This window comes from Anarhichas minor, unplaced genomic scaffold (assembly GCF_050575085.1).
Source record: "Anarhichas minor isolate MPS153535 unplaced genomic scaffold, ASM5057508v1 ptg000041l, whole genome shotgun sequence".
Lineage (NCBI taxonomy): Eukaryota > Metazoa > Chordata > Actinopteri > Perciformes > Anarhichadidae > Anarhichas > Anarhichas minor.
In genome coordinates this window covers 2,456,611-2,480,770 of record NW_027466487.1, presented here as the reverse complement: position 1 = coordinate 2,480,770, position 24,160 = coordinate 2,456,611, and the positions used below count along the sequence as shown (strand labels likewise).

The window sequence follows — 24,160 nt, the reverse complement described above, 5'->3', positions numbered from 1 at the left end:
CACACATCACAAAAGCAACACTTGCATCCAGAACAACAGGCTGATAAGTGAAACAGACTCACATGTGCTCATGACTTTACTCCCCTGAACTTCTCCTCCAGAGTTCACTTGTGGCCTCCTCTGTCACCAGCGGTGTCATGAGGTTTGATGTATAGGGGTCGTGAGAGGTCACCGCAAACAGCAGCCAAGCAACTTTCTGTTTTCCTGCAGCATCGCTCCTCAAATGTCCGTTTGCACGGGTGATATCCATCCAAACAGTCATGGGGGATCAGACAGGAATGCCTAGTGACTGAAAACACTTTACAGAAGGTTTATACACATAGTATATAGTGTAAGGTCACTATTGTATCATGCTTATCTTTACAGTGTTCCCAAAAAGGAATAAGAGACTTAATGAGCTGCATGTGGGTGACCTTTTGGGGTGAGGGAGGGGGGAAAGGGTGAGGTTTGGGAGTGCAGAGGGAAACTGGAAAGAGAGCGGAGGTTTAGGGTATAGGCTATCTCTCACTTTTAGGACCTCAAGTTCATCGGTTCCAGTGAGGTCCAGTCCGCCTCCTGGACAAAAGGGAAGTGATTACATTATGCTCACACCAAATTATTATTTATTGATTCCATAGGCATAAAATTATATATTTTGCCTTTTTAAAATGAAATATCAATTGAATCTCTGATGTGTGAGTATTTATTGGAACATTTCATAGCCCCAGATAATACTACAGATAAACTATTTTAATACAATTTAAAAAGTAATCTTCAAAGATCAATTCATGCCATAGATGACCATAAAATGAAACTGCAGGGTTACGAAAGCAACACACCTGGTGCAGGTCTATAATACATTGGGAGTGGTTTCTTGGTGTGCCGTCAACGCATCATCCAGTTTGAGAGTTGATCTTCAGACGAGCTGCTGCCTCCACCTGCTGGCGGTCAGAGCACAGCAGCACTGAGCTCTGACACCGACATCAGAACACTGTTGACTGTCCTTTTTCTTAACTGTGCCATTTTACAATTGTTCACCAAATAAAGTGATGTATACTGTGTGATTTGTTTGAAACACATCTCAGTGTGTGAAACGTGTTGTTGTGTTTGTGGGTGTCTGTTGTTCTGAGAGCTCTGCTGCTGCAACAAAACAACAAATGGATGTTTCTGCAGCGAGACAGACAAATTGTTAGTAGACGGTTGTAAAGTAATTAAACGTTTTAAGACAGACCCATCTGCAGTCCTGACATAACAACAGCGGCTGGACATGTATCTGTGTGTGTGTGTGTGTGTGTGTGTGTGTGTGTGTGTGTGTGTGTGTGTGTGTGTGTGTGTGTGTGTGTGTGTGAGTGTGTGTGTGTGTGCGTGTTCTATCTCACAACAATATCACATGTTTGCCCGAGCCTCATTAGAAATGCTGCTTTACTGCTGTCACGGAGCCCCTACATGCTTTGCCATTTTCGCACCTTGTAAACAGTTGAGGCTGTGATCGTGGTTTACTGCAGGAGGGCATCTAGTTTGTAGGGCGTCCAGAGGCCGGAAATGTAATGAAAAGTACTGCACATGCGATTAAGACCTTTAAAATGCAAAATAATCTATAAATACTGAACTGTGTTTCGTTGTTTTTTTTAAATTTGACCTCACTCTTGTGACTTTCTATTTTAAATGGTTGCATCGCTGTGTGTGGTTACGTTTGTTTCGTGATACAGTTCTCTCTAAATAGCTCTTTCAAAATCAAAAGTTTTTGGCCATGTTACAATCAAATGAAGACTAATCTCATTTCCATAATACTAATATTAAACCATATGAATATTGTTCTTAAAACGTAACTTCACCCCAGTGAGGTTGAAAAAAACCTTTCTGAGGGAGAATATCTGGACAGGCCTCAGGATTATTTTCCTGTGATTTATTGGGGTTGTTGGCGCCATTGAGTTCAATGGTTACAAGCCAGAAGACGTACAAAAAGTGTACTATTTCAATCTTTTATATCCTGAAATAAAAACAGGTTTTAGTTCAATTCATTTTCAGTCACAAAAGTGAAGATTATAATATTTTTTAGAAGATTGTAAATGTTTTAAGCGAACAGAGCTGTGCATTGTTCGCTTAAATTAAGTAATTTTATTAAACTATGGTGTATATTTTGCTAAAATATCTCATAAATCCGCAATGTGTTTTAATATTATAAGCAAACTAATTACAAATGAATAAGTCATAATTGTCTCATGAACTATACAAACTACTCTTTATTTTTGGGTGAAACAGGAACGACGAGGTATTTGAAGTGCACAAATGAACCTAATGGTTAAAAAAACAACTACATTGCAAAATAATAACTTAAACAATGCAAATAGGTAGCTGAAAGACATTCAAGTTGTCAAGGGTCATTTCATGCAAATAACAAATGGCCTATTAGTTAACTAACTATTTCTGTGCGCCAAAACATCTAAACTCTGACGAGAGACTTTGTCCTCTTACAAACATGAAACACTGATACCATATAGGGAAAAAACATCCAGCATTGTTTTTAACGACACAAACTTTACAACATGTGTAACAGGTCAGGAATATTAAAGACGGACCCCTGTCTCTCTCTCTCTCTCTCTCTCTCTCTTTCTCTCTCTCTCTCTCTCTCTCCCGCCCCTCCTCCCCCCTCGTATCCCCCATCGGTCCAAAACCAGTTAACTCTGTCTCCGATGGTCTTTGTTGTCTTTCTTCATCTTCATCCTGCGGTTCTGAAACCAGATTTTCACCTGTCTCTCGGTCAAACTCAGGACTCTCGCGACTTCGTATCTACGATCCCGGGGGAGATACATGTTAAACAGAAACTCCTTTTCCAGTTCGAGGATTTGATGCTTTGTATATGGACAACGCTTTTTTCTGGTGGACTTTGCATGAAGCCAGTTGGACGATGGGTTATCTGGAAACAGGGGGGTCAAAACCATGAGACAAGAGAGTTAATGCCCTAAAAATAGGACTCAAAAACAGCACTGGTCTATTGGCTTTCCAGTGTGAGAAGGACATGCATCTCCTGTCAATATTATATACCCATATAGGAATTATTTTTGGTTTATCTACACTACGCACTGATCAATTTGAGGAGTGGAGATAGCCAAAATGCCTCACCTTTGAAATGTCAACAAGTCCTTTAAAATAATTGTACAAATTTACCTTAAAGTGTTAATCACCTTGAGGAATATCTCTTCTTTATGCCGAAAATCATGCATGTCACTATGCCGTTAGACTATTGAATTTCGTTGAGCATAAACTACACATTTTTACACTAAACCAAGCCTGTGACACCCAAAACAATCCCTCCATATCCTCAAGCCATTCATGTAATTTGCATTAATGCAAATAACTCCACAATAGTGGCTGGAATAAAATGAAAACATTTTTCTTACTTGCATCTATCGCCGTCTTGTCCTTGGCTGATGGTTTCTCTTCAGTGGCTTTTGGCGCGGATGTGGTTTCGCAGGGAATCTCCGCAAGGGACGCTCCATTTTCAATGTCAGACAAAAGAGGCGTGTGCGTCTCCAAAGTTGTACATTCAGCACTCCCAATAAGAGGTTCGGGTTTTATCTCATAATGCATGGCTGTCGATGGTAATCCCGTCAAACACAGCGACGCAGACACCGGATCCAACGCCCAGGAGCGCGTAAACATGCCATCGCTGTCCCCGCTCGTGTAATGGTGATGTATATAGGTCGGAGTGGCGGTGTTTGGAGGGTGGGCCGAGATGGGACTCCAAGATCCACCAAAAATAGAAGATTTCGCCTGCAAAGGGAAAGATTCCTGTCCACCATATTCGGTGAGCATTGTCTGCTCCACCCCTGCAGCTGACGAGTACCTCGATGCCATATCTTCCTGCTCGGAAAGAAGAGGCGATTCAACGTAATAACTCGTTCCCAACATCGACATTGCAAAAATGCAAAAGCGAAAAATAAATGCATATAATGCGTTATTGTCTTGCAATGTTTAGAAAAAGCAGATTCATTGCATAAAATGTACCGCTTCCATGCACCAGCTAGGGGCTCAATGCGTCCAGTAAGTTGGACCTTGCCCAAGACTGGATAGGGCGCTCCAAACACGTGACCGTGGGACAGAACAATAAATAATAAATCAGCCTGCTGCTCAACTAAATGGCCACCATTTTCCCCACCGCATTTTAATAGGAAAGCCCGCGCCTTTATTGGGAAATATTTTGTTTTATAAGCAATAAACGTTATGACTTTTGTCAATAGATCTTATGTTTGTGTAATCGAACATAGTTGTGATACAAAGGAGGAGGGGGGGGGGGGGGGGGGGGCGACTTTAAAACCTAAATTTGTGAAATCACCAAAAGAAAGTGTGCTTGATGAGATTATTTATTCTCAAAAAATGATATATATTTATATATGTATATATTTGTATACATATATTAATTTAATGGTTACATTAATAATCTTCCTATTTTGGGAAGTGACTGGTATAAAACATTTTCAAGACTTTTAGAAATGAAATAAAACAAGCAGAAATGTGTTTAAAGCATTATAGGAGTTTAAAATATCAAAACAGCTTCCAAGATGCGCTTCGCTGTGTCTACAGGTTTGTGGTCTACTTTGAAAGCAATCTAAAACGGAAAGTGGGGCGAGGTTATTTGGGTGCTATATAACGGTCCTTTTATCACGGGCAATTGGGTTGTTTTTCTTAAGGTTACAATCTGGCTGTCTAAGCTAAATATCACCAATAAAGCTCAGCCTTTGTGTCCTTTCTCTGGCGCAAGCAGACGCATCCGGCATTTCCTACGGCGAGGCTGCTGGCAGACTGCAATGATCATAACCGAGGCCTTGTCTGTCCTCTACTCCTCTCCTGGACATATACAAGCCTTAATCCTCCCATTTTCCAGCCTGCGTCTTTACTTCCGGCTGTTTAGATCTCATAGAGACGCTTAACATACTTTGCAGATGTGGTCTTAAAATGATAGAAATTATGAAAACATTGTATCTCTAAGATTAAATCAGAATAATTCAGATCAAAATGTAGTTCCATAATAAAACCCACAAGACAAAAATCATATTAAGAGCTCATTTTACGCACAACAATAAAACACTTTATTGCACTTTTTGGAATAATACTGTTTATGGGTTCGAAGCAGTCTGGGCCAAATTATTAATAAAATCGACCAGTAATTAATAGTGATTCAGTTTCCATGATGCGACGAGTTTTACTGAGGTAATCAAGGCAGTTTCGTGTTGTGGGAGAAATATAATAGCCCAACAACATGAGACTACCTAAACCACTCACCAGCCCGCTCTCCTCTTCAGGAATGTCTGTGTTTTTTGTGTTTTCAAGGTGTGGAAAGGATGTAATTTCTGGTATAACAGGGTTAACCTGAAAATATTTTAGTAATCTGTAAAAGCGCAAAAGACAATGCTCAGGCAGATTGTGTTCATGGCCTGATGAGTGCGGAAATTCTCAAATGTTTGGACTGATTTAGTCCAGGTAGCCCAGTCGCTATACCGTTACTTTAAAATTAAGCAATTTATAATTTAAGAAACATATATAATAATAATAATTACTGTTTGACTTATTTTTTGCAGCAAGGACCCACTTGTTTATAATTAAAAATGATTTTGAAATAACAGTAATTATGAAAATAAAACACTGTTCCATCACTCGTTGTGAGGTTTACATTTAAGTCTGATGTCAAGGACAAAACACAACGAAGTGTGCACAGCCGCCAGCTATATATTACAGGCCTAAACTATGAAGAACATCACCCTCTACTACTGTAATAATATGTACAGTGCACAGAGCGGTCCAAAACACAACGGCATTAGCACCGTGCACTACCTGTGCCAGCTTTAAGATTTAAACGCAGCTCCGTCTGTCCATCTGAATGAAATAAGAAGTCTGCAGTTGCAGGGATGGTTTTATTATTTTGACCAGAAAAAAATGTGCAAATATTCCTCAGACCTCTTGGGCTCCTTAGCTGTCACATTATGATCTACATGTAACTGTAACACAAGTATCCCAAGGGTTAGTCCTGCATGCAAAGTCCACTCAGGGTGACTATACAATATGTACAAGCCTGAAGCTCTGAAACATTGTGGTCACATTATGAACATCTTAAACACAACGGATCAACGTTACAAATGTAGCTGTTTATAAATACATATTCACGACTAAATAAAACGTGAAAATATGAAAGAACAACAATCAATAAGTTAGCAGTAGGGTCCTATTTTCCATGGACATTCTCACAGTTGGGTGGGGGGGGGGGGGGGCTCTGCACAGGCGCCCTTGCCATGGATGGAGGAGGGCGCCAAAGACGCAGACAGTCTTATGAGAAACTGAAGTTGCCGGAGAGCTCTCGGATCCTATTCTCTCGGCTCATTTTTTTCAGTTTCATCCTCCTGTTTTGGAACCAGATTTTGACTTGCCTGTCACTGAGGTGCACACCGCGACTGATCTCCAGACGACGCTCTCTAGTCAAGTACATGTTGAAGAGAAACTCCTTCTCCAGCTCCAGAGTCTGGTGCTTGGTGTAGGGGCAGCGCTTCTTTCGGCCACTCTTAGCTGTGAGCCAGTTGGCCGTAGTTTCCATTTTTCCATCTCCTACAATAAAAATGAAAGAATTTATTAGGCAACAGGTGTGACAAAAAAAAAACGCACACGTCGTACCTGAAGGGAAGACTCATCTGTATTAGAAAAAAATGGACTAATACCATTCAAAATCCAAAATTTAGAAAACCAGACATGCTTAAATTAATAAAACTGTGTTTTACTGTAAACTACTGAAGATATGATTTGATATATAAATTACTCTGTTTGAAGTGACACCTACTACGCAATCATATAGATTTAAAAACCCGTATAAAGATTGATTACTGTGTTCTATTTGATTTACGCACAGCACAATGTCTATGTGGATATTCCACAGCTGAAATTCAGATTTTACCAGAAACTATTTGCCCCGTTAATTAAGCAGCGTGTAGCCAACTGCACCATTAGCAAGACATAAAACGCCTGCACAGTCTACTGAAATAATAGCAAGGTCTGTGCCTGTGAAGATGGGACAATTGACATTAGAATCCTGCAAAGGACAAATGAAGAGCACTTGCATTAAATGAAATATTAATAAAACCCTAAAAACAAGAATAATTAAAGTGCTTTTTGATCATCAACACGTAATAGTTGCTTGTTAAAATGAATCCACATGGACAGTTTGAATAGCATTCTAATAAAGGACGGCTAGCAACATATTTGTTATCTAAACACAGCTGACAAAGCACAGTAGCTCTGCTCCTCGGCTCTGATTGGTTAAGTCACGTTCAATTTCGCCTCATGCCCGATAAACCATCAGATAGCCGTTAAATGTACACCTGTGAGTGGCTGGCTGTTGAACTAAATCTTAAAACACGAATAGACAAACAGCACGTATGCCGTACGCCCTCGCGTTCATTTGTGGTTAGAAATCATTGGTTGAAATAGAACAATAGAAGCCCAAGAATTATATTCGCATGCCCTTTTATGCCGTCGGCTATTTTTCTACATTTTCTACAATGCATGTTAAATCCTCACCTTTGACTGGCTTCTCTGGACACTCCACACTGCATGTCTCAGCGGGCTCAGGGGAGGATGAACTCTCCGAGGAGAGGCGGCTGTCCTCCTCTCTGGCCGGTGCGCAGGGCGCTGGGACAGGCGCCTCCTCGTGGCTCTCCCTCCGTTCCGGCTCAGCAGAGGCAGTCTGGGAGGGATGGCTGTCCAAGCGGGCAGGTCGTTGCAGAGTAAAGTGATTCACGTTTGGCTGGACATCATGGTAAAGCCTGGAGGACGCGTATGTCTGAGAAAGGCGGAAGTAGCCGGGGACTGGCAAAGTGCTGCCGGCAACCGGGCATGATGCAGTCGGGTAAGAAATGTCATCCACCGTGGCTCCTTTTGGACATTTGTCAGACTCATACAGGCAATAAGCGCTCTCCTCTTTTATATTCGGTGAGAATGAACACTGAGCCATATGCTGGCCGCTGGGCTGATCCACCCGGCAGGATCTCGAAGTTTCCAGCCACGTTTCCATCCCTTGAACATATGGAACAGAAGACGGGATCACGCTCTGGGTGCTTGGCTCGTTGCGCTTACCGATCCCCGGGAAACAGGAGCCACCGGAGAGTCCATATGTATATTCCGACGCCGGTGGCAAATACACCCCGTTACTTTGGTAATATGAACCGCTGTCGGTTCTCACGTTTATTAGAGAGTCCACGAAAAACGAATTCCCAGCTTGGTTGTTGGGGCATGTCATCGTTGTGGTATAATTTGACGGAGGATGAAGATAGCCCTTTCTGGCTGACATTTCTTGTGCAAAACATTGCTGAATAATTACTGATACTCACGCTTCTCACTGTAGCCTGCAGCCAATTAAAACACCAGGCGGCTTCAGACTCCTCCCAGTCCGACCAGGCTGCTCCGCTGCGTCGTATATTTTGTTTTAGGCTAAGTGGAGAGAAAACTGTGGAGGGGAAGTGGTGCATCAGAGGGTTTTAGGTAACATCTTTAAATCTCTTTTGAATCTCACATTTTGAGCCTCGTTCCCCACCTATAAGCCCAGAGCTGCCTGTGTGAACAACCCTTATATGACAACTCGGCTGTTGAACGCTGTCCCTAACAATCATGTACAAAATGCATAGCTTTATGGCCAGTTTTACAGCACTGTAAAAATGAAGGGTTCTAGAGGTGCCTCTGAGAAGCACAGGGTGCATCAAAGATCCAGAAGGTCCTGTGTGACTCTTTGGTCGTGGGACTCTTAACCCTTCTGGTGCTGCACTGATGACTATTATTGGACTGTGTCTAAAATTCCTTATGGACTGTCCAAAAGTAGTGCAGACAGTGTTTCATCTCGACACCTTGCCAGTCGAACCAGTGCAAAGACACTTCCTTTAGAGCCCTCGAGCTTATGTGATTGTGGTGTGAATGTTTTGGGTGCAAATGCCATGATTGCGCCCAGACACCTTTTACTGCAAAGGCTCTGTTGAGCATTTATAAAAGGTGACACGCAGGAACGCTGAAGTAAGCGCCACAGCGGAACAATGCCCTGTAGCTACCTTTTTCTTAACGATCACTTAATATTGGCAGGACTGAAAGAAATGTAGTTTGTTACAATAGAGATGACATAAGAGCTCGTTTATCGTGCTATTAGGCGATCTCCTAAAGCACCATTTGGACGTTTCTCCACTTATCATAGGAAGAAACACGCAGACTTATTCCTAGGCCTTCACAAAATCCCCATATTTGTATTTTAAGTTTATTTCAAATCAACTCTTAATACCACAGCCATGCATAAAACGCCCAATATGCCCTTAAAAGGTTTTTTTTAATTCATTCGTTTTTTTAATGCATGACAGATCTTTATCGTCTCTCTCTCTAGTTGTCGTCCTTTATGAAATGTTTGAAACAAACAGGCCAGAGTTGGAGATAATGTGAAAAATAAAAACAACCAATAAAAAAACAACCAGAAAGCAAAACAAAAAAATCAAGACAGCTTAAGACAGTAGGCTACTATAATTGAGGTCTAATGTTATAATATTTACATTTAGTTTTCATTTCAAATAAGCAGGACCAATAATCAAACATGGATCATTTTGTAATAGGCTGTGGTTGAGAAGTTGCCGTGCAAGTGAATAAAAATGTGAATTAAGTGGATATTTGTTGACAGCGAGTGAACACAAATCGCTAGCCTGGACTGCTGCAATATTTAAAATACAATAAAAATTCAGTCAATACATCAACACCGTCGTGGAAAAGACCTTCAATAGGATTCGGAGTTTACAACGCCTATACAGATTTAGATCAGCCTAAAGATGTCTCCAAAAGTGGGTGAAATAGCTACACCATCGGCTACCACCATTTTCCTATAAGTCTGGAGCCATACAGTCTAGAAATCTTCAGTTTATGTACAGCCATTTCATATGGCGTCAAACCTGCAGCATGTCTGGCTGCAATGAATGATAATAATCATTAACCCTTCTGGATTATTTCCTGTGATGTTTCAGTGTGCGCTGTGGGTGAGATTATATTGTTACTCCCATAAAACCTTTTTTTTTTAATTAATTAAATTAAAAGTAACAAAAAATGTTAGACATTTAATAAAAATCCCATACTGACTGTTTTATGTCAAAATGTCTCTCTGTTGGTGTCTGTCTATGCGCGCACGCACAACTACACACACAAATTAACTTTTCGAAAGATATACGAATGAGGAAACGTTGCACACACACACACACACACACACACACACACACACACACACACACACACACACATGGGACACACACGTTTTAACAAGCTGGATCTTAATAGTGAACAAAAGGTCTGGGACAATATTTTGTATAACAACTAAACAACACAAATCCAATGTAAGGTTTATCAAATTAAGTACGTTTTTAAACTGTTTCGGGATTGTAAAAGTTATTGAGCAACAATGTTTGGAATATAGGCCCTAGTAATCTTATTTTTCAGTGCACATTAGTCACTCCAGGCCTATAACATCTGGAAAACTGCAACCTGCATTAAATTTGATGCTCAAAGAGATAAACATGCTCAATTTACTTCCGGTGATTTTGCTGTCATGACATCATAACATCTGCGCCTATAATGATAAAACGGCGTCTAGAGTTTTCAGATGTAGATGGGACAACATAGAAAAATAAAACCCACTTCTTTGAAAACCCCGTGTTGACATTTCTGTGCCTACCTTAACAATGAAATCCTGCGGTGGTGACATATTTCAAAGCAACCGAGTAGCGAGTCAAACTTCTTTCATATCTCAATTCACGGCAATGACATTGATCTGAGGTGCGCCACCCAGTGGACGAAGACGGCACAGCACACAATGCAACACAACACGAACGCAGAACAATACTACTGCGGGACGATGCGGAAACAAATGACGCCGGAAAGGTCCGTGAACACAAGCTTCCAATGGTCCCGGCCGTTGTTTTCAGCCCCTTAGTCACAGTTAATAACCTTGGTCTCAGACGCTTTATTGCACTACACTCCAAATGCTCCAGACGAATCCGCGTTTTATGGCCAAGTTACTGGAGCAACTGGGAGGATGTGCAGCAATCAAAGCGGAATTCCTGGGAGCCTCACAGGATGCACAGTATAAGGAAGGCATCAGGGCCCTTATTAGCTTATGGTAGGCCATTCAAGTTGTTTTCAGGGGCCTGGTGGTGGACACAAAGCCACCTAAAGCCAATTTTTACCCATCTCTTTATGTGCGCGGGCTTCATTTGACCTTCCCAGGCAGGTTAACATAAATCTTCATGGTCTAAATTCATAGCTTGTAGGATATTTGGATTAAAGTGCTCCAGATGATATATGAATGACCATACAGATAGGGATGCTTGTAACAGTGATTTGCCCTATAGTGTCACTTCCTTATGGGTTAGCTGACTGTCAGTGGACGCAATTAATAAAGTATTTCAGTAACTACTTTGATGAGCGTATAATCACACAAATACATTCATATTCTTTGGAATAACGCGGCCTGTTACACCTTTGCATTCAAACAAGTGTCAAGATTGTGTGCGTAAGCCTAACAGGCATGTTAGGTCAGAAAGCAGCCTTTCCTCATCGCCCCAGAAATGAATGAACCCTTTGTAATGGATATCAAACAATAACTGCAGCGGATCCCATTTCCAGCCAGGGAATAAAAAGCACCAGACCCACATATCATGCATCTGATACGGTGCACGTGCTGGCATCTAAAATAAAATATAGGATTATGTTTCATTTGGGGGGTTTGCTCTTTTATCAGCGGTTTGCCTTTTGGATGAAGTTCGGGAATAATCCAACTTTACGGCCAGAGCTCAACAAAGCGCCTGCATTGAACGGTCAAGCGCAGATCTTAAATATCACTGATCCGCACACTTGAAATGCATGAGATGGATGAATTGGTATATCAAATTATAATTTAACTCACTCTTTAACCATGCAACATTGAGGGGGGCAGTTGATTTTCAGGTGAGATCTGTTCGTGATTCAAAAACACACAAAATAGGTTTATAGTCACCGGAGTTGTATTTGTACAATAAAGTTAAAATATTACAAGAAAGAAAAAAAAATACACAAACAGTAGTTTGGTGTCAAGATAGCTGGCCATACAAGTTGCGCGTGAATACAGGGGAAACAATTTAGATTCTATAGAATTTAATAAAATAAAAAATAGTTTGGTTTGTTGTTTTTTAAATTGCAGTACAGTAATCTCCGTGTATTATTAAATAATACAGAAGGAATTCCGGCACATCTGCCTTTCCGAGTAAGTACACCATACACGCAACCACATAACTTTAAACCTGGGAAGGCTGTTGGTTGGTCAGGCAAGCAGAATAACAACCATATTTATCATTATTATTAATAATAATAATAATGTCAACGGTGTTTAGTGACAAAATAGTGTATAAATAGTATAGAATTCTATATGAAGTCTGCACATTAAAAAATTCGCCATCCTGTATAGTATGTAGAAGTGTCTTGGTGACTGGCTGAATGGCTGCATGTCAGTGACAGTCTTTGTTCAGTGTTTATAGCAGGGGGTTCGTGGTGTAGTACTGTAAACGGTCTCTGTTCAGTTTCTTTTCCTTCATCCTCCTGTTCTGAAACCAGATTTTGACCTGGCGGTCTGTCAGATTGAGCATCCGTGAGAGCTGCATACGCTTCTCTTTGTTGATGTAAACGCTGAAAAAGAATTCCCTCTCCAGTTCTCTGATCTGATACTTTGAATATGGACATCTTTTTTTGCGCGTCCTCTGGCCACCTGGGAGATAAATAAATAAAACGGCAAAGGTCACCACATGAGATATAGACACATTACAACAACATGTAATCTTGTATCCATTTGCTGCTCTGGTGGTGGTCTACAAGAGCTTTGGAGTTCAAGTGTTTCCCTCCTCTCAGGCCTACATGACCGAGATTTGTAAACAAAGACTGGACATGTCGGACATAAAGGGACTGCATGTCGGAAGTTGTGAAAACTGAAATCTGTAAAAGCACACCGGCTGGCTTTTAAGAGTGAGCGCGTGGGCCTAAACCAAACAGTCATGAGTATCGTGTATCTGGTCTGCTTGTATTGTGCGCTTTTGATTTCACTGTGCGTAAAGAGCTGTTGTTGTTTTAGTGTTAGTGAGGGCGCATTCCAACAAAAGCAGTTGTTAAATGAAATCCTCACAAATCCTTTGAATTTGTAAATATTTATCTTTGAATAGGGAGCAGGGTTTAAGACTTAATCTGCACCAAAGTCGCATTAAAATGCCCCAGGAGCCACTTTAGTCGACCCAGAATAAACCATATTATAAACCCAAAATATATACGTCAAATAACGTTAAAAAAATATTATACTCACATGGACAGAAATATTGGAGGTATAAGATATCCCAAATGGTCTTATTTCAATAGTATTTTATAAATATTATTTGCCATATAAATGAAGTTTACAGGCCAAACATACACGGATATTTAAACGCACTTGTGCAGAAAAAAAAGTGGAGATCTTGTTTGAAATCTTGGAAGACAAGCTTAACGCCAAAGTCTTCACGGCCAATTTCAATCCCAAGCACGTGATCTTGTCGTTTATAACATACTTTTGTTATAGGGTAAATCTGCAGCCCCTCCATAAACCTTACGTGCTTATAAAACAGCATATAAAAGGCTTTAAGAGCAACGCGTTACATTTTCCTCCTTCTCGTATTCAGCAGGGCTATACTCACTGCTGCCCTTGCTCTGTTTCTCCTCGCTGTGGCTGGAGGACGACTTGGGGCTGCAGCTCTCCGCCATGTCCGAGCACGGATGAGCCGGAGCGGGACTTGTTTTTGCGGCGTGTCTGTCCGAGTCTGCTGCTTGTGCTGTCGGTGTTGTGCTGCCCTCCGCGCTCCCGTAGGCAGTGTCGAAGAACTGGTCAAACGCCTGTGGCAGGACGCCGTTCCTGCCAACGCTGCCATAGAATCCGGGAGTCGGGTTGGAGGAGCTGGAGTGACTGCCGCTGGAGCTGCCTTTCACCAGGATCTCTCCCCCCCTCGAGGTCTGGCTCGTCCAGCCGTCCCTATGCACGATGTCCTCAGGGTAGCAGTGTGACAGGCTCCCCCTGCTGTGGTGCCATTTACTGGACGTATCAATCCCATAGTCTCTGAAAGCCACCTCTCTCACGGACGGGACCTGTGGCAAGGCTGAGGACTGGTAGGGGTATGTCATGGGGCAAGATGACTGGCTCTGGGTTAAATAATGTGGGAGACCTGAGAAGTCTGCTCCGGAGACGTAGTAAGTGCAGCTCGGTAAATACATATTAGAGCCAGAAATCCGCTCATCAAAATCCATATTCTGCTGTTGGAAACGTCCTATAATAGTCCTCGCATAGTTCCTCCGCTGCGCTGCGCTCCAGTCACATTGAGGCAGACTGGTGGAGCAGAAATCCTTAGACTTACAAGCTGACGTGGGGATCCATCTCTATCCATTCCTGAGGGCCAAAAGCCATGTGACCACTGGCACAAAATGACAGATAGCCTACGCCTCAATGTGTAGGCTATATGAGTCAATGACTTTATGAAGTAGACCGTTGGCTGTATGGGAAAGGAAAATGCTGAGAGGGACTTTGGCTCAATCTTGCACAATTTGGGCTATTTTGAAAAGCATTTGAAATTCGGGTTCTTTTTCATTGTAGAGCTTCTGTGACTTGTGCTGTGGACTGTTATCGTTAAATTACCGCATTAAGGTAGAACAAAAGAAAGATTTGTATCCAATTTCATTCCATAACCTGCCATTTTTACCTTTTGGTTCGTTTTTAGATCTAGCTCTCACCTTAACCCTAACCTTAAACTCTGAAGGGGACGAAGACATATTTAGACCAAGCAACGCAACGCGATTTAGACTTTGCTATGCATGTGAGGCTTAATCCCAGAGGCTAAAATAACATTTAATAATAGGCAAAAAATAGAGAAAATCCTGAGTACAATATGACTGGTCTTATTTTAAGAAAAGCAAGACGTGTAATGCATGCGTAAACCGTAGGACAGCATTTAATCAATTACATCTATTTGAAGGATTTCATAAATGAGCAAATGAAAGGTTTGAATTCGTCGCATCTCTGTGTGTATTTAATATCACTCCTCTGGCTATATATAGACTCCTCTCCTCAAGTGGCGGTGCAATGCGAGTCATGCTGCACTTTTGTCAGGCATCAGTCCAGTTTGGCACCGAGGACAAACAGACAAAGGCCTGTAAGACAGCCTTGGTATATCTTTCTTATGGTTGTTTGGGCCAGCATTCTCGGGGTCATTAAAGCAAGCCTGCTTGACTCTGATGCTGACTTCACTCTGCCCAAATTGATGTTGCAGTGCATGCGCATTGTGTCTGTTTGTACACGTAAAAGTTGATAAGAGGCCAGGAAGCTGCCTGACAGAAGCTGCTAATCAGGCGACATATACGCATGCGTTTAACGTCTCGTGCAAACATTTGATGTTGTTTATAGGCTACGAATAATAAAGGCCTTTGCCAAAGGGGCTCCAGATTTTGCATCGCCTGTTCTCTCTTTGCAACGCCCAATATAAACCTTTGGACACGGGCTATTGCCCACACTCCAATCCATTTTCATTTGTCATCACTACTGAGTAAGTGGGCACATGTGTCACATATCACTAATCCTGTTGTGCTGCCAATTTTAGAATTTAGTCCAAATTCACTTTTCATACATCAAAGCCTGTGCATTTGTCATGTGGAGGGAAGCATTACTGTGTAATATTTCACTCTTGCCAGGTGGTTTGCTGTTTGACTTCAACGGTGAGTTGTTACTATGTTAAACTGTTATTCATTTGGTGATTAGAATGGTTTTACGTGATAAACTTGACGACAATTCCTATTTTTATTCCACTGTGAATTATTCAGCCACTCGTGCGCAGCGCCAGCCTTCAGGCCAAGGCTGCAGGAGTGGCCCAGTTTGTCACATTAAACCTCCTTTTAGCAACTGTTCTCAAACAATTTCAACATCACTTAATTAAGACTGATGGGGTTAACACGGTTTAACCCGAGCCAGTAGATGAACATGCACACTCATATAGGTGAGAACGTTTTCATTGGTATCGAGTATTACGCGTGTTGGCTAAACAAAATGCCGGTAAACCTTGACCTCCAGGTCGGTTGTTTTATTTAGGAAAAGAAATGCGCAAAAAACTAGCGAAATAAGAACTTGTATTAAGAATGTCATCTCCAAGGGTTAATACTTTGAATAATTAACATGCTTAATTAACAATTAACAGTAAAATAGTTTGTTGATATTATGTTTGTCATTGCTTAAACAAGCACACTTGCAGCTGAGACGCCTCGAAAGGCTCAAATGCCTGCAGCCCAAGACCTCAGAAGAATAAATATGATATTTATTTCAGTGTAAAATGTCAAATCTGAAGGTATGAAATACATTTAGAGCGGTCACTGGTGATGTGGCTGTTAGGAGGCCGCTAATGGCGATTTCAAAAATAAAAGCATGTTTTTTTAGTAGCTCAGAATTTTCCTTAGACACGTTAGGAGGGCTGTGGTTTAACTTAACTGCCTGGAAATCTGTGTGCGCCTGCTGCCTTTCCTGAGTCCATTTCACAAGGGGCCATTTTGTAATATTTAGGTAAAATGTGCCACATAAGATTTACAGTGTAAAGGCCCAATCTGTCATGTTTATGCTAAATAAATAGACTAAATGTAGTCTATATTTTATGTAGCTGAATTTAAGAGTTCATGAGCTTATGATGAACAGATGAAAAACTGCATTTATTATAAATGTATTATTACATTATATCATTGAGCATTGCTGGTGTGAACAAAAAAGCATCAAATCACTATTAAACTACTCATTTAAATGCAGCTAAATCAATAAAACAGACAGCAGCTTTTGAATTGTAGTGGTGGGAGACTCTTACATTTGGATCACGATCATGCCTTGAAGAGCAAAATGTTTCTAAATCCCTTGACATTTTCATATTTATGATGATTTGACCGTTTTTATGCTGCAAACTGATTTATTACTCAAAAGAAAGTTCTCACGACTTTTAGTGTAATAGCCGCCACTTTATTTGCTCAAATCCCCCTGGAGACAAAATATTTATTTACAAATGAATGAAACAGAATGATTTGGAAGACATTGGGACTTTGAAGCTGAAAAGCCCAGATTTGGTTTATCGATAATTGGCTGTTTGTATTAGTTGAGATAAAACTATATTTTCCATGAATCAGCTTCCAAAGTCAGACTCCATGGTTTCTAAAGTAATAAACAACGTCATCTGCTCCACATTATTTAAAGGTAACTGGTGGATTATGAGAACAGAAGTACATTTCCAACAACACTGATCAAGGACAATAGATCAGTTTGAGCACAACAGAAAATGATGGTGGAGTCTGACAGCACTATGGGAGGGGGCTTCTCCGGAAGTAGTGCACTGTTGAGTGGTTTACAGCTGAGGCTGCTGTAAAACACAGCAACTTAAAAAACGAATAAAACTTTCTGGATTCACAAATTCAACCTTGCATTAATAAATATCCGTCTGTCGAGCAGATGTGGTAAGATTGCAGAAGGCAGAAGGTCTAAAATACAGGGAGCTTAAATTGAACGCACATCAATCACACTTCCTGTCTGACTGCCTTCACTTTAAACTGTGGATGTCTAGTTCTACTGTTGTCCAACAATGTTGTAATAGTGGTGAATGCAGTTTTAGTTATATCTTGTCAATAGCTGTAAACACTAAGAAAATATATTACCGTTATGATGAGATGCAACAAATGTGAAAACATCATTCAAATAAAATGTTGCAGTAGAGACAAATGTAAAGTAACATAACATTTAGATCCAACATCCATTGGCATCCAGAGAGAGAGAGAGAGAGAGAGAGAGAGAGAGAGAGAGAGAGAGAGAGAGAGAGAGAGAGAGAGAGAGAGAGAGAGAGAGAGATGATGTTCACAGAACTGATGTTCTGTTTAAGGCCCGTTTAAATAAAGTGTTTATTTGTTACTGTGTTGTTGTTGTTTTTACTTTATTTGTTTACTTTTCCTCTTTGGAAAATGGAAACGTTTTAATTCCAGTTTTTACTAAGTTTCAGATTTCGTATACTATTCTAAATATCAGTGATTTGTCTATTATGAGTGCTCTGAAGCTACTGCTTTATATAGTGGCACCAGAGAGGCACGCTTCAGACCTGCATATATGAGACTTTTTGGAGTGAGGTGCATTAATCTGTTTGGCTGTTAGGGGGAGCAATGACACAGAACAACAGAGGGGACACTTATGTAGAACATGCTTTGGAACAAGGGTTCCAAAGAGACTCCATTTAAACAAGGTAGAAGAATAATTACATCAACACGAGCCCCATCGTTCCCAAACAGTGAATGTAGGCAAAATGCTTCTAAAACAATTTCAATTTTCTTTCTGAAATTATTAGCATCTGTGCCATCTAGTCCGGCTTCTACGTGCTCGTGAGCAGTACGACGAACCTGCCTTGCTGTTGTTAGAAGAGTTAGACAGTTTGGAGGTCAGTGCAATGCCCCGTTAGTATTTAATATTTGAATTTGATAGAAAAATCGGGAATATTTTACTGTATTTACTTTAATTATGTGAATCGATATGTGATAAGATAATATGGATAATAATAACGCAATGATACAATTATAATATAGCATTTCACTATAGGTAAGGCCAAATAGCAATACGGACAGCATAAGTAAAGAGTTGAGCGTTATAGCTGAGGGGTTGTTTGGACGGGGGAGGAACAGGCCCGTTCAGCAGCTCTCACACACGTTTCATATCATAAGGGTTAGTTTAGATCTAGTGTTAACAAGTCGATTTTCACTTTAAATTTCGGTTTCAAAATGATATTCTTTAACACAAAATTAAAACATAACTTGGAGAACAGGTCGTGTGAAAACATTAATTTTGTACGCACATTAAAACAGACTGCAACTTTAATATTGTTTTCGATTGAGTATCAATTCATGAATAAGAACATGAATTGGATAATGTTTTTAAAAAATGTAACGGGCATTTTAGTGACGAAATGTAACATTGCATTCAGCAAAAAAGACGCAAGTTTGCACGTGCATGCAAGAAAAGAACCTGAAGCTGCAAATTGAATGAAAACTGATTGTTTCGATAGATACTTTTTCATTCTCAATTTCGAACAAATGATTTCACCAAGAAAGAAGAATTAGTTAACAATTAGCTGTGTAACAAACATGTACCATTACGATTATAATCAGTGATTATCATGGGCTTTGGGCTGTGCCATGACTTAAAAAAAAGCTTCATCTATTATATTTTGTCAAATCTGTGCTAAGCTATAACCCTTCTCCCACAGCCCTAAACATATTTGAGATATTTTATTGAAGAAATAAAGTGTTTTACCTTATTTGTCAAAGTTGAAATATGACACATTTTGTAAGGTAAGTAGGTATAAATAAACATTTTTCTCTCCCACACACACGCTGTGCTGACTAAGCTTTGCCACTAGATGGCGACATAAACCCTTAATGGCTGAAGCCCAAAGAGGCTCTGAGCTCTTGCCGGCCTGTTGCCCTCTGCACGCTCATCAGGCTTTATAAAGCCTATCCTTGATCGATCAAACCTCCATGTCCAAAAATATGAATGAAAATGACAAGATCACGCTGCATCTCTCAAACATTTATTGTCAAAAAAACTTTGGCTATTGCAGTCAAAAAAGGGGGAGTAGATAGTTGCAGTCAGATAGTATTTACATGTTTAAATATGCTTACATTTTCAGTACTCTTTTTGACTGACAGACGGAAATTGCAAAGGCCAGTCTGTTGACAGCAGAGTTTTTTCTGAGCAAAACCCTGTGTTTAGAGATGGAAAGGCATGGGATGTAACTCACGAATGAGTTTGTTTAAATAAATGAATTATGAAGTGTTGTAGGCCACTATTGCCTCTCTAAGAACAGAGTATATATGTATGGATATATATATATATATATATATATATATATATATATATATATATATATATATATATATATATATATATATATATATATAATTACTTTCCTCTTAAATTAATGCTGAAAATGTAATTTTCAAAATAGTTTTTTGGTTAATGGTTTAATTTTGCCTGGTTTCATTGTGAAGATGGTAGACTGAATGTGCCAGTTTAGCCCTATTTGTTTACCACTGCATCACTGTCTAAATAGTTATTGTGAAACATTCCAGTCTTCATTTCTGGATTGGATTAAGTGGAATAAAAGCGCAGGATTGCTCGGGGTGTCTCGTGCCTTAAAGGCCGACTGTCTTATTGTATGGTGGATATTTTTAAGGAGATCATGCATCCATCGCAGAATCGCCTTGGTCACCCATCCGATCTTCTGTCAACAGGCCGCATCGACTGGTTCCAATTAAAATGTGAGGAAGGAAAAGTGTAGGTCAAAACAGAGCCGCTCTGGCGAAAAAGAAACCGTTCATAATGTAATAAATTATAGCGCAGCTTTTTCGATGAAGGTCCGTCAACTCCTGTTTCAGTATCTCCAGAGCTAGCTGGAGCTCTTGAACTTGGTGACGACTTTCTTCTCCTTTACGCGCCTGTTCTGAAACCAGATTGTCACTTGTCTCTCTGTCAGATTTGTCTGCGCGGATATCCTCCTCCTTTTGTCCTTGGTGATGAATTTGTTGGCGGAGTACTCCCTTTCCAGTTCTTTGAGCTGCACCTTGGTGTATGGCACACGCTTCTTTCTCCCACGGCGGACAGAGCTGTCTCCACCAGATATATTGTCTGTGGACAAAACAAATGAAGAATCACATTTTATTCTGCTCGTCTGCATCAGAGAGAAAACGAAAATATTTTTTACATCTTCTGTATTATATTTTATTCTCTCAAGCGCATTATTGAATATCAACAGATAATTAAAAGCTTTTTACATTTGACATTGTATGCAAATATTTGTGAAAGTTTATGTGTAATATTTGTGTGTGTATATGTTAATACAATATTTTTTAAAAAAAATACCTTGTAACGAGGATTTCCACAGAGGATTTGACTGCGGCTGCTCCTTGGTGCAGTAAACTTGACCACTCCAACCATTGGTGATGGCCCATGGCTGGTAGGGCTCCATGGGCAACAGAGATTCATGTCTTGGCTCAGATGGAGCACTCAGCGCAGGTACGACAGGGACGTCCAAGTAGCTGGGCTGGTAAGGAGCAGAGGAATAGCCCTGATAAAACGCAAATTCCTTTGCCCTGGTTGAGAACTCCTCGCCAGAGACCGATGAGTCCATGTATTTATCGCCATAGCCAGAGGGCTGCGCGCAAGCCTTGACGCTGCCGTGTGACATCCTACACGGGTAATAACCGCTGCCAAAATATCCATAAGGCAAAGATGCATTGGGCGAGCTCTGAGTGGCAGAACAGGGGCTGCACTGTTTGCCAGGCTCCCCCATGCCAGAGACTGGCACCTCACTCGCAGCGTAGGTGGTGCTCGGAGCCAGCGAGGTTGGATGCGCTAGCAAATTCCTGCACTGGTTTGCAGCAAAATTGCCTCCAGTAAATCCCTCCATGTTCTTGCTTCTGTCCTCCAAGCCGTTGTCGTAAAGAAACATCACCGGGTCAATCCAGTGCGAGTGGAGGAGTAATGAAGCGGTCATAGCATGCCCTACATCGAGACGACTAACTCTTTTTCAAAATCCCCTCGACTGAACAGAGACAGGGACACGGGCAGAGTAACGATACCAACACGCCTGAGTCCATAAAGATCGCAAGGTTATTGGCCAGGGCCAAACACGTGATATGCAAAGGAGATGATAAACATCGAGACATCAGATAGTGCAGATCAAGCTGTATACTTGTTAAGATGTACATAGCCATGTGTTATGCAAATAAGCCCTAAGGGTATATTTTTCTTAACATCGATATATTTGGATTTCAAACTGAGAGAAACTTTGATGTAGAGGCAATCTTGTCTGTCACGAAGTGCCATCACCAAAACGCGTATTTGATGGATTGGCTACTACAAAGCGTAACAAAACGACATGCTATATGTATATTTTTATGTCGAAATCGATGCGTAATTACGCGTGCCATTTCGTTTGCACAAGCTCTTACTCTAAGAGTAAAGCAGGAATTATTTCAGATATGTTGATTTAAAATAGTTGTATACTTTTATGTCTAAAGATTGAAGCTTTCTAGGCACTGCCATTCAATAGATACTAAGCGTGACATCATGTTCTTAAATTATCTGGCTTTTAAGGATTAGGCAAGTATTTGTTATAAAGAAAATAAACACAGATCGATGTGTTATGGATACATTTAAAACGCATACTATAGCAACAAGAATAACTGTGGATCATTCTCACATTTGGCACTGCAACGTGGAAATGTAGACACCAGTTTAGTGTCCGCTAAAATACCAAAAGCATGCCACTTTTGGCTGCACTCTTCCAGGGTTGGACGCGGCTGGAGGCCAAGGTCAAGTTGAAAGTTGTAGTCTGGCCAAATAGGCACTCCATGCCAGGAAACACCAAGAAAAAACACAGAAGAGGAGGTTTCATCAACAGACTTGTTCATTTTTTAATGATGTTCAAGTTTCATAAACGTCTTCTATTCTTTCAATAATCCTATCAGACTTTGGCTATGACAAAAAAAATCGATTGGCATTAAACGGTTCAAATAAAAGCTCAAAATGATTTATTTTATCCTTCTAGTGTAAAAAAGGTGACTTGTAGGAAGATAAACTGCTCTTCACCGTGCCTATGCTTCTACATTATGCGTCAAATACCTCTATATCTGGGCTCCTGTTTTCCTATACACAGGAAGCTAAAACACTCTTCCATTGGGCCACATATACAAAACAACTCCTTCACGAGTTTGTAGTGCAAGAACAAAAACAAAATGTGAAAGATTTTGCCTATAAATATCACTGAAACATTCAGCTGTAAAAAAAAAGAAAAGGTTACATTAGTGTCAAACAAAATACTGTTTTACCTTCCAGAGTTCATTTTTGTATTACTTTTCTGATGTGAGACCACAGACGCAGAGAAATGTAAACCCAGAGTTGAGTACCTTTTTATTTTTAATAGAGTTTTCCCACCTTTTGAGGCTGTAAATCTTTATGGGCCAAGTTCATAGCTTGTAGGCAAGAGGTCTACATTTCAGGTAAAATGCATAATGTTTTATGTTCGTGAATAGTTTCATGTCTGATTTTAGTTTGTGTTGCATTGTTATGATACCCGACATATGATAGACTAATCGGCTTTCTTATTTAATGCATTTTTAGCTGCAACATTGCTAATACTTTCGTCAATTTCGCAGGAAACCGATTTAGAGAAAGTGAGTGTTGGCTGGACAGGAATCATCTCAGCCCAAATTCAGCCACGTTGTTCTCACATTAGAGGGCGGCTGTCTGCCTCAAACAACAGGCTGTCTCAAGATATAGCAGCTGGCGGAACGGGTATGAGCCAGTTATAGGAAAACGATGATTCATATAAAGATTGCAAATATGTCATGAGTATGAAGCATTTCATTTGTTTGTTTAATTCTCATTTCAATATGTACGCACTCTCACTCTCTCTCTCTCACACACACACACACACACACACACACACACACACACACACACTCTCTCTCTCTCACACACACACACACACACACACACACACACACCCACACTAGGATATTATTCGCAAACATGCAAATTACGTAATAAAGATAGATCTTGTTAGTTTACATCATAAGCGAGAAGGTATTATTAGTAACGGTGACTAAGGACGCCGTTAAAGAATACAAAGTATTGGGTCCTCTTTATCACACGCAAATATAACTTATTTAGGTCAAAGTCTAAACGTTGACGCCAAGTTACAACTAATAAAACTACAATTTGTATATAAAGTCTGAAATATACAAATGTAAAAAATAAAACATTTTGACTCATTGTAATCAAATGAACAAAAAAGTCTTTAAGTACGACGGATACAAGTCACTTGATTGTTGATTCTAGTATTTTTAACAATTTTGACTTGCACGAGGAGTCTGATTTTAGTTTTTTTTATAATATAACACCGTGTAGCTTTGCACTGGACAGGGAGGCCATTATTAAAACCGCAGAGACTTGACAAAATACCGTAGTTATTGCTTCGAATGCAACATTTAATACAAATAATACAAAACAAACTCCGGCTTGTTGAAA

At 40.4% G+C, this 24,160-nt stretch overlaps 4 protein-coding genes across 5 annotated transcripts; all 4 read right to left on the bottom strand.

The window, feature by feature from the left end:
• Window positions 1-2,657: 2,657 nt before the first annotated feature.
• On the bottom strand, window positions 2,658-3,897 carry hoxa9b (homeobox A9b). The gene is made up of 2 exons (XM_076109487.1): window positions 3,381-3,897; window positions 2,658-2,896 (listed from the first exon to the last, which is right to left on the bottom strand). Exons 1-2 carry the CDS (start codon window positions 3,895-3,897, stop codon window positions 2,658-2,660), a joined length of 756 nt encoding a protein of 251 aa, XP_075965602.1.
• A 2,404-nt stretch (window positions 3,898-6,301) lies between these two features.
• hoxa10b (homeobox A10b) lies at window positions 6,302-8,311 on the bottom strand. Its single transcript, XM_076109459.1, has 2 exons — window positions 7,543-8,311; window positions 6,302-6,576 (listed from the first exon to the last, which is right to left on the bottom strand). The coding sequence occupies exons 1-2, from the start codon at window positions 8,309-8,311 to the stop codon at window positions 6,302-6,304; spliced, it is 1,044 nt and encodes a 347-aa protein (XP_075965574.1).
• A 4,228-nt stretch (window positions 8,312-12,539) lies between these two features.
• Window positions 12,540-14,331, bottom strand: hoxa11b (homeobox A11b). 2 transcript variants are annotated; one of them, XM_076109441.1, is made up of 2 exons: window positions 13,708-14,331; window positions 12,540-12,764 (listed from the first exon to the last, which is right to left on the bottom strand). In XM_076109441.1, the coding sequence occupies exons 1-2, from the start codon at window positions 14,323-14,325 to the stop codon at window positions 12,540-12,542; spliced, it is 843 nt and encodes a 280-aa protein (XP_075965556.1). In that variant the 5' UTR covers window positions 14,326-14,331. The 2 variants fall into 2 exon arrangements, with proteins under 2 accessions (XP_075965556.1, XP_075965555.1); XM_076109440.1 differs by having other exon boundaries at window positions 12,540-12,772; window positions 13,722-14,325.
• A 6,185-nt stretch (window positions 14,332-20,516) lies between these two features.
• On the bottom strand, window positions 20,517-21,623 carry hoxa13b (homeobox A13b). Its single transcript, XM_076109335.1, has 2 exons — window positions 20,990-21,623; window positions 20,517-20,755 (listed from the first exon to the last, which is right to left on the bottom strand). The coding sequence occupies exons 1-2, from the start codon at window positions 21,621-21,623 to the stop codon at window positions 20,517-20,519; spliced, it is 873 nt and encodes a 290-aa protein (XP_075965450.1).
• Between the last annotated feature and the right edge of the window lie 2,537 nt (window positions 21,624-24,160).

Bases quoted from the DNA above. Each gene is read 5' to 3' on its own strand.
- hoxa9b (XM_076109487.1), bottom strand. From the start codon at position 3,897: ATGTCGATGTTGGGAACGAGTTATTACGTTGAATCGCCTCTTCTTTCC. The intron at 2,897-3,380 runs GTAAGAAAAATG...CCCTGTTTCCAG, and splicing joins CAAGACGGCGATAGATGCAA to ATAACCCATCGTCCAACTGG.
- hoxa10b (XM_076109459.1), bottom strand. From the start codon at position 8,311: ATGTCAGCCAGAAAGGGCTATCTTCATCCTCCGTCAAATTATACCACA. The intron at 6,577-7,542 runs GTGAGGATTTAA...TTTTTATTGTAG, and splicing joins TCCAGAGAAGCCAGTCAAAG to GAGATGGAAAAATGGAAACT.
- hoxa11b (XM_076109441.1), bottom strand. From the start codon at position 14,325: ATGGATTTTGATGAGCGGATTTCTGGCTCTAATATGTATTTACCGAGC. The intron at 12,765-13,707 runs GCTGAATACGAG...CCAGGTGGCCAG, and splicing joins GCAGCAGTGAGTATAGCCCT to AGGACGCGCAAAAAAAGATG.
- hoxa13b (XM_076109335.1), bottom strand. From the start codon at position 21,623: ATGACCGCTTCATTACTCCTCCACTCGCACTGGATTGACCCGGTGATG. The intron at 20,756-20,989 runs GTATTTTTTTTA...TTTTGTCCACAG, and splicing joins GTGGAAATCCTCGTTACAAG to ACAATATATCTGGTGGAGAC.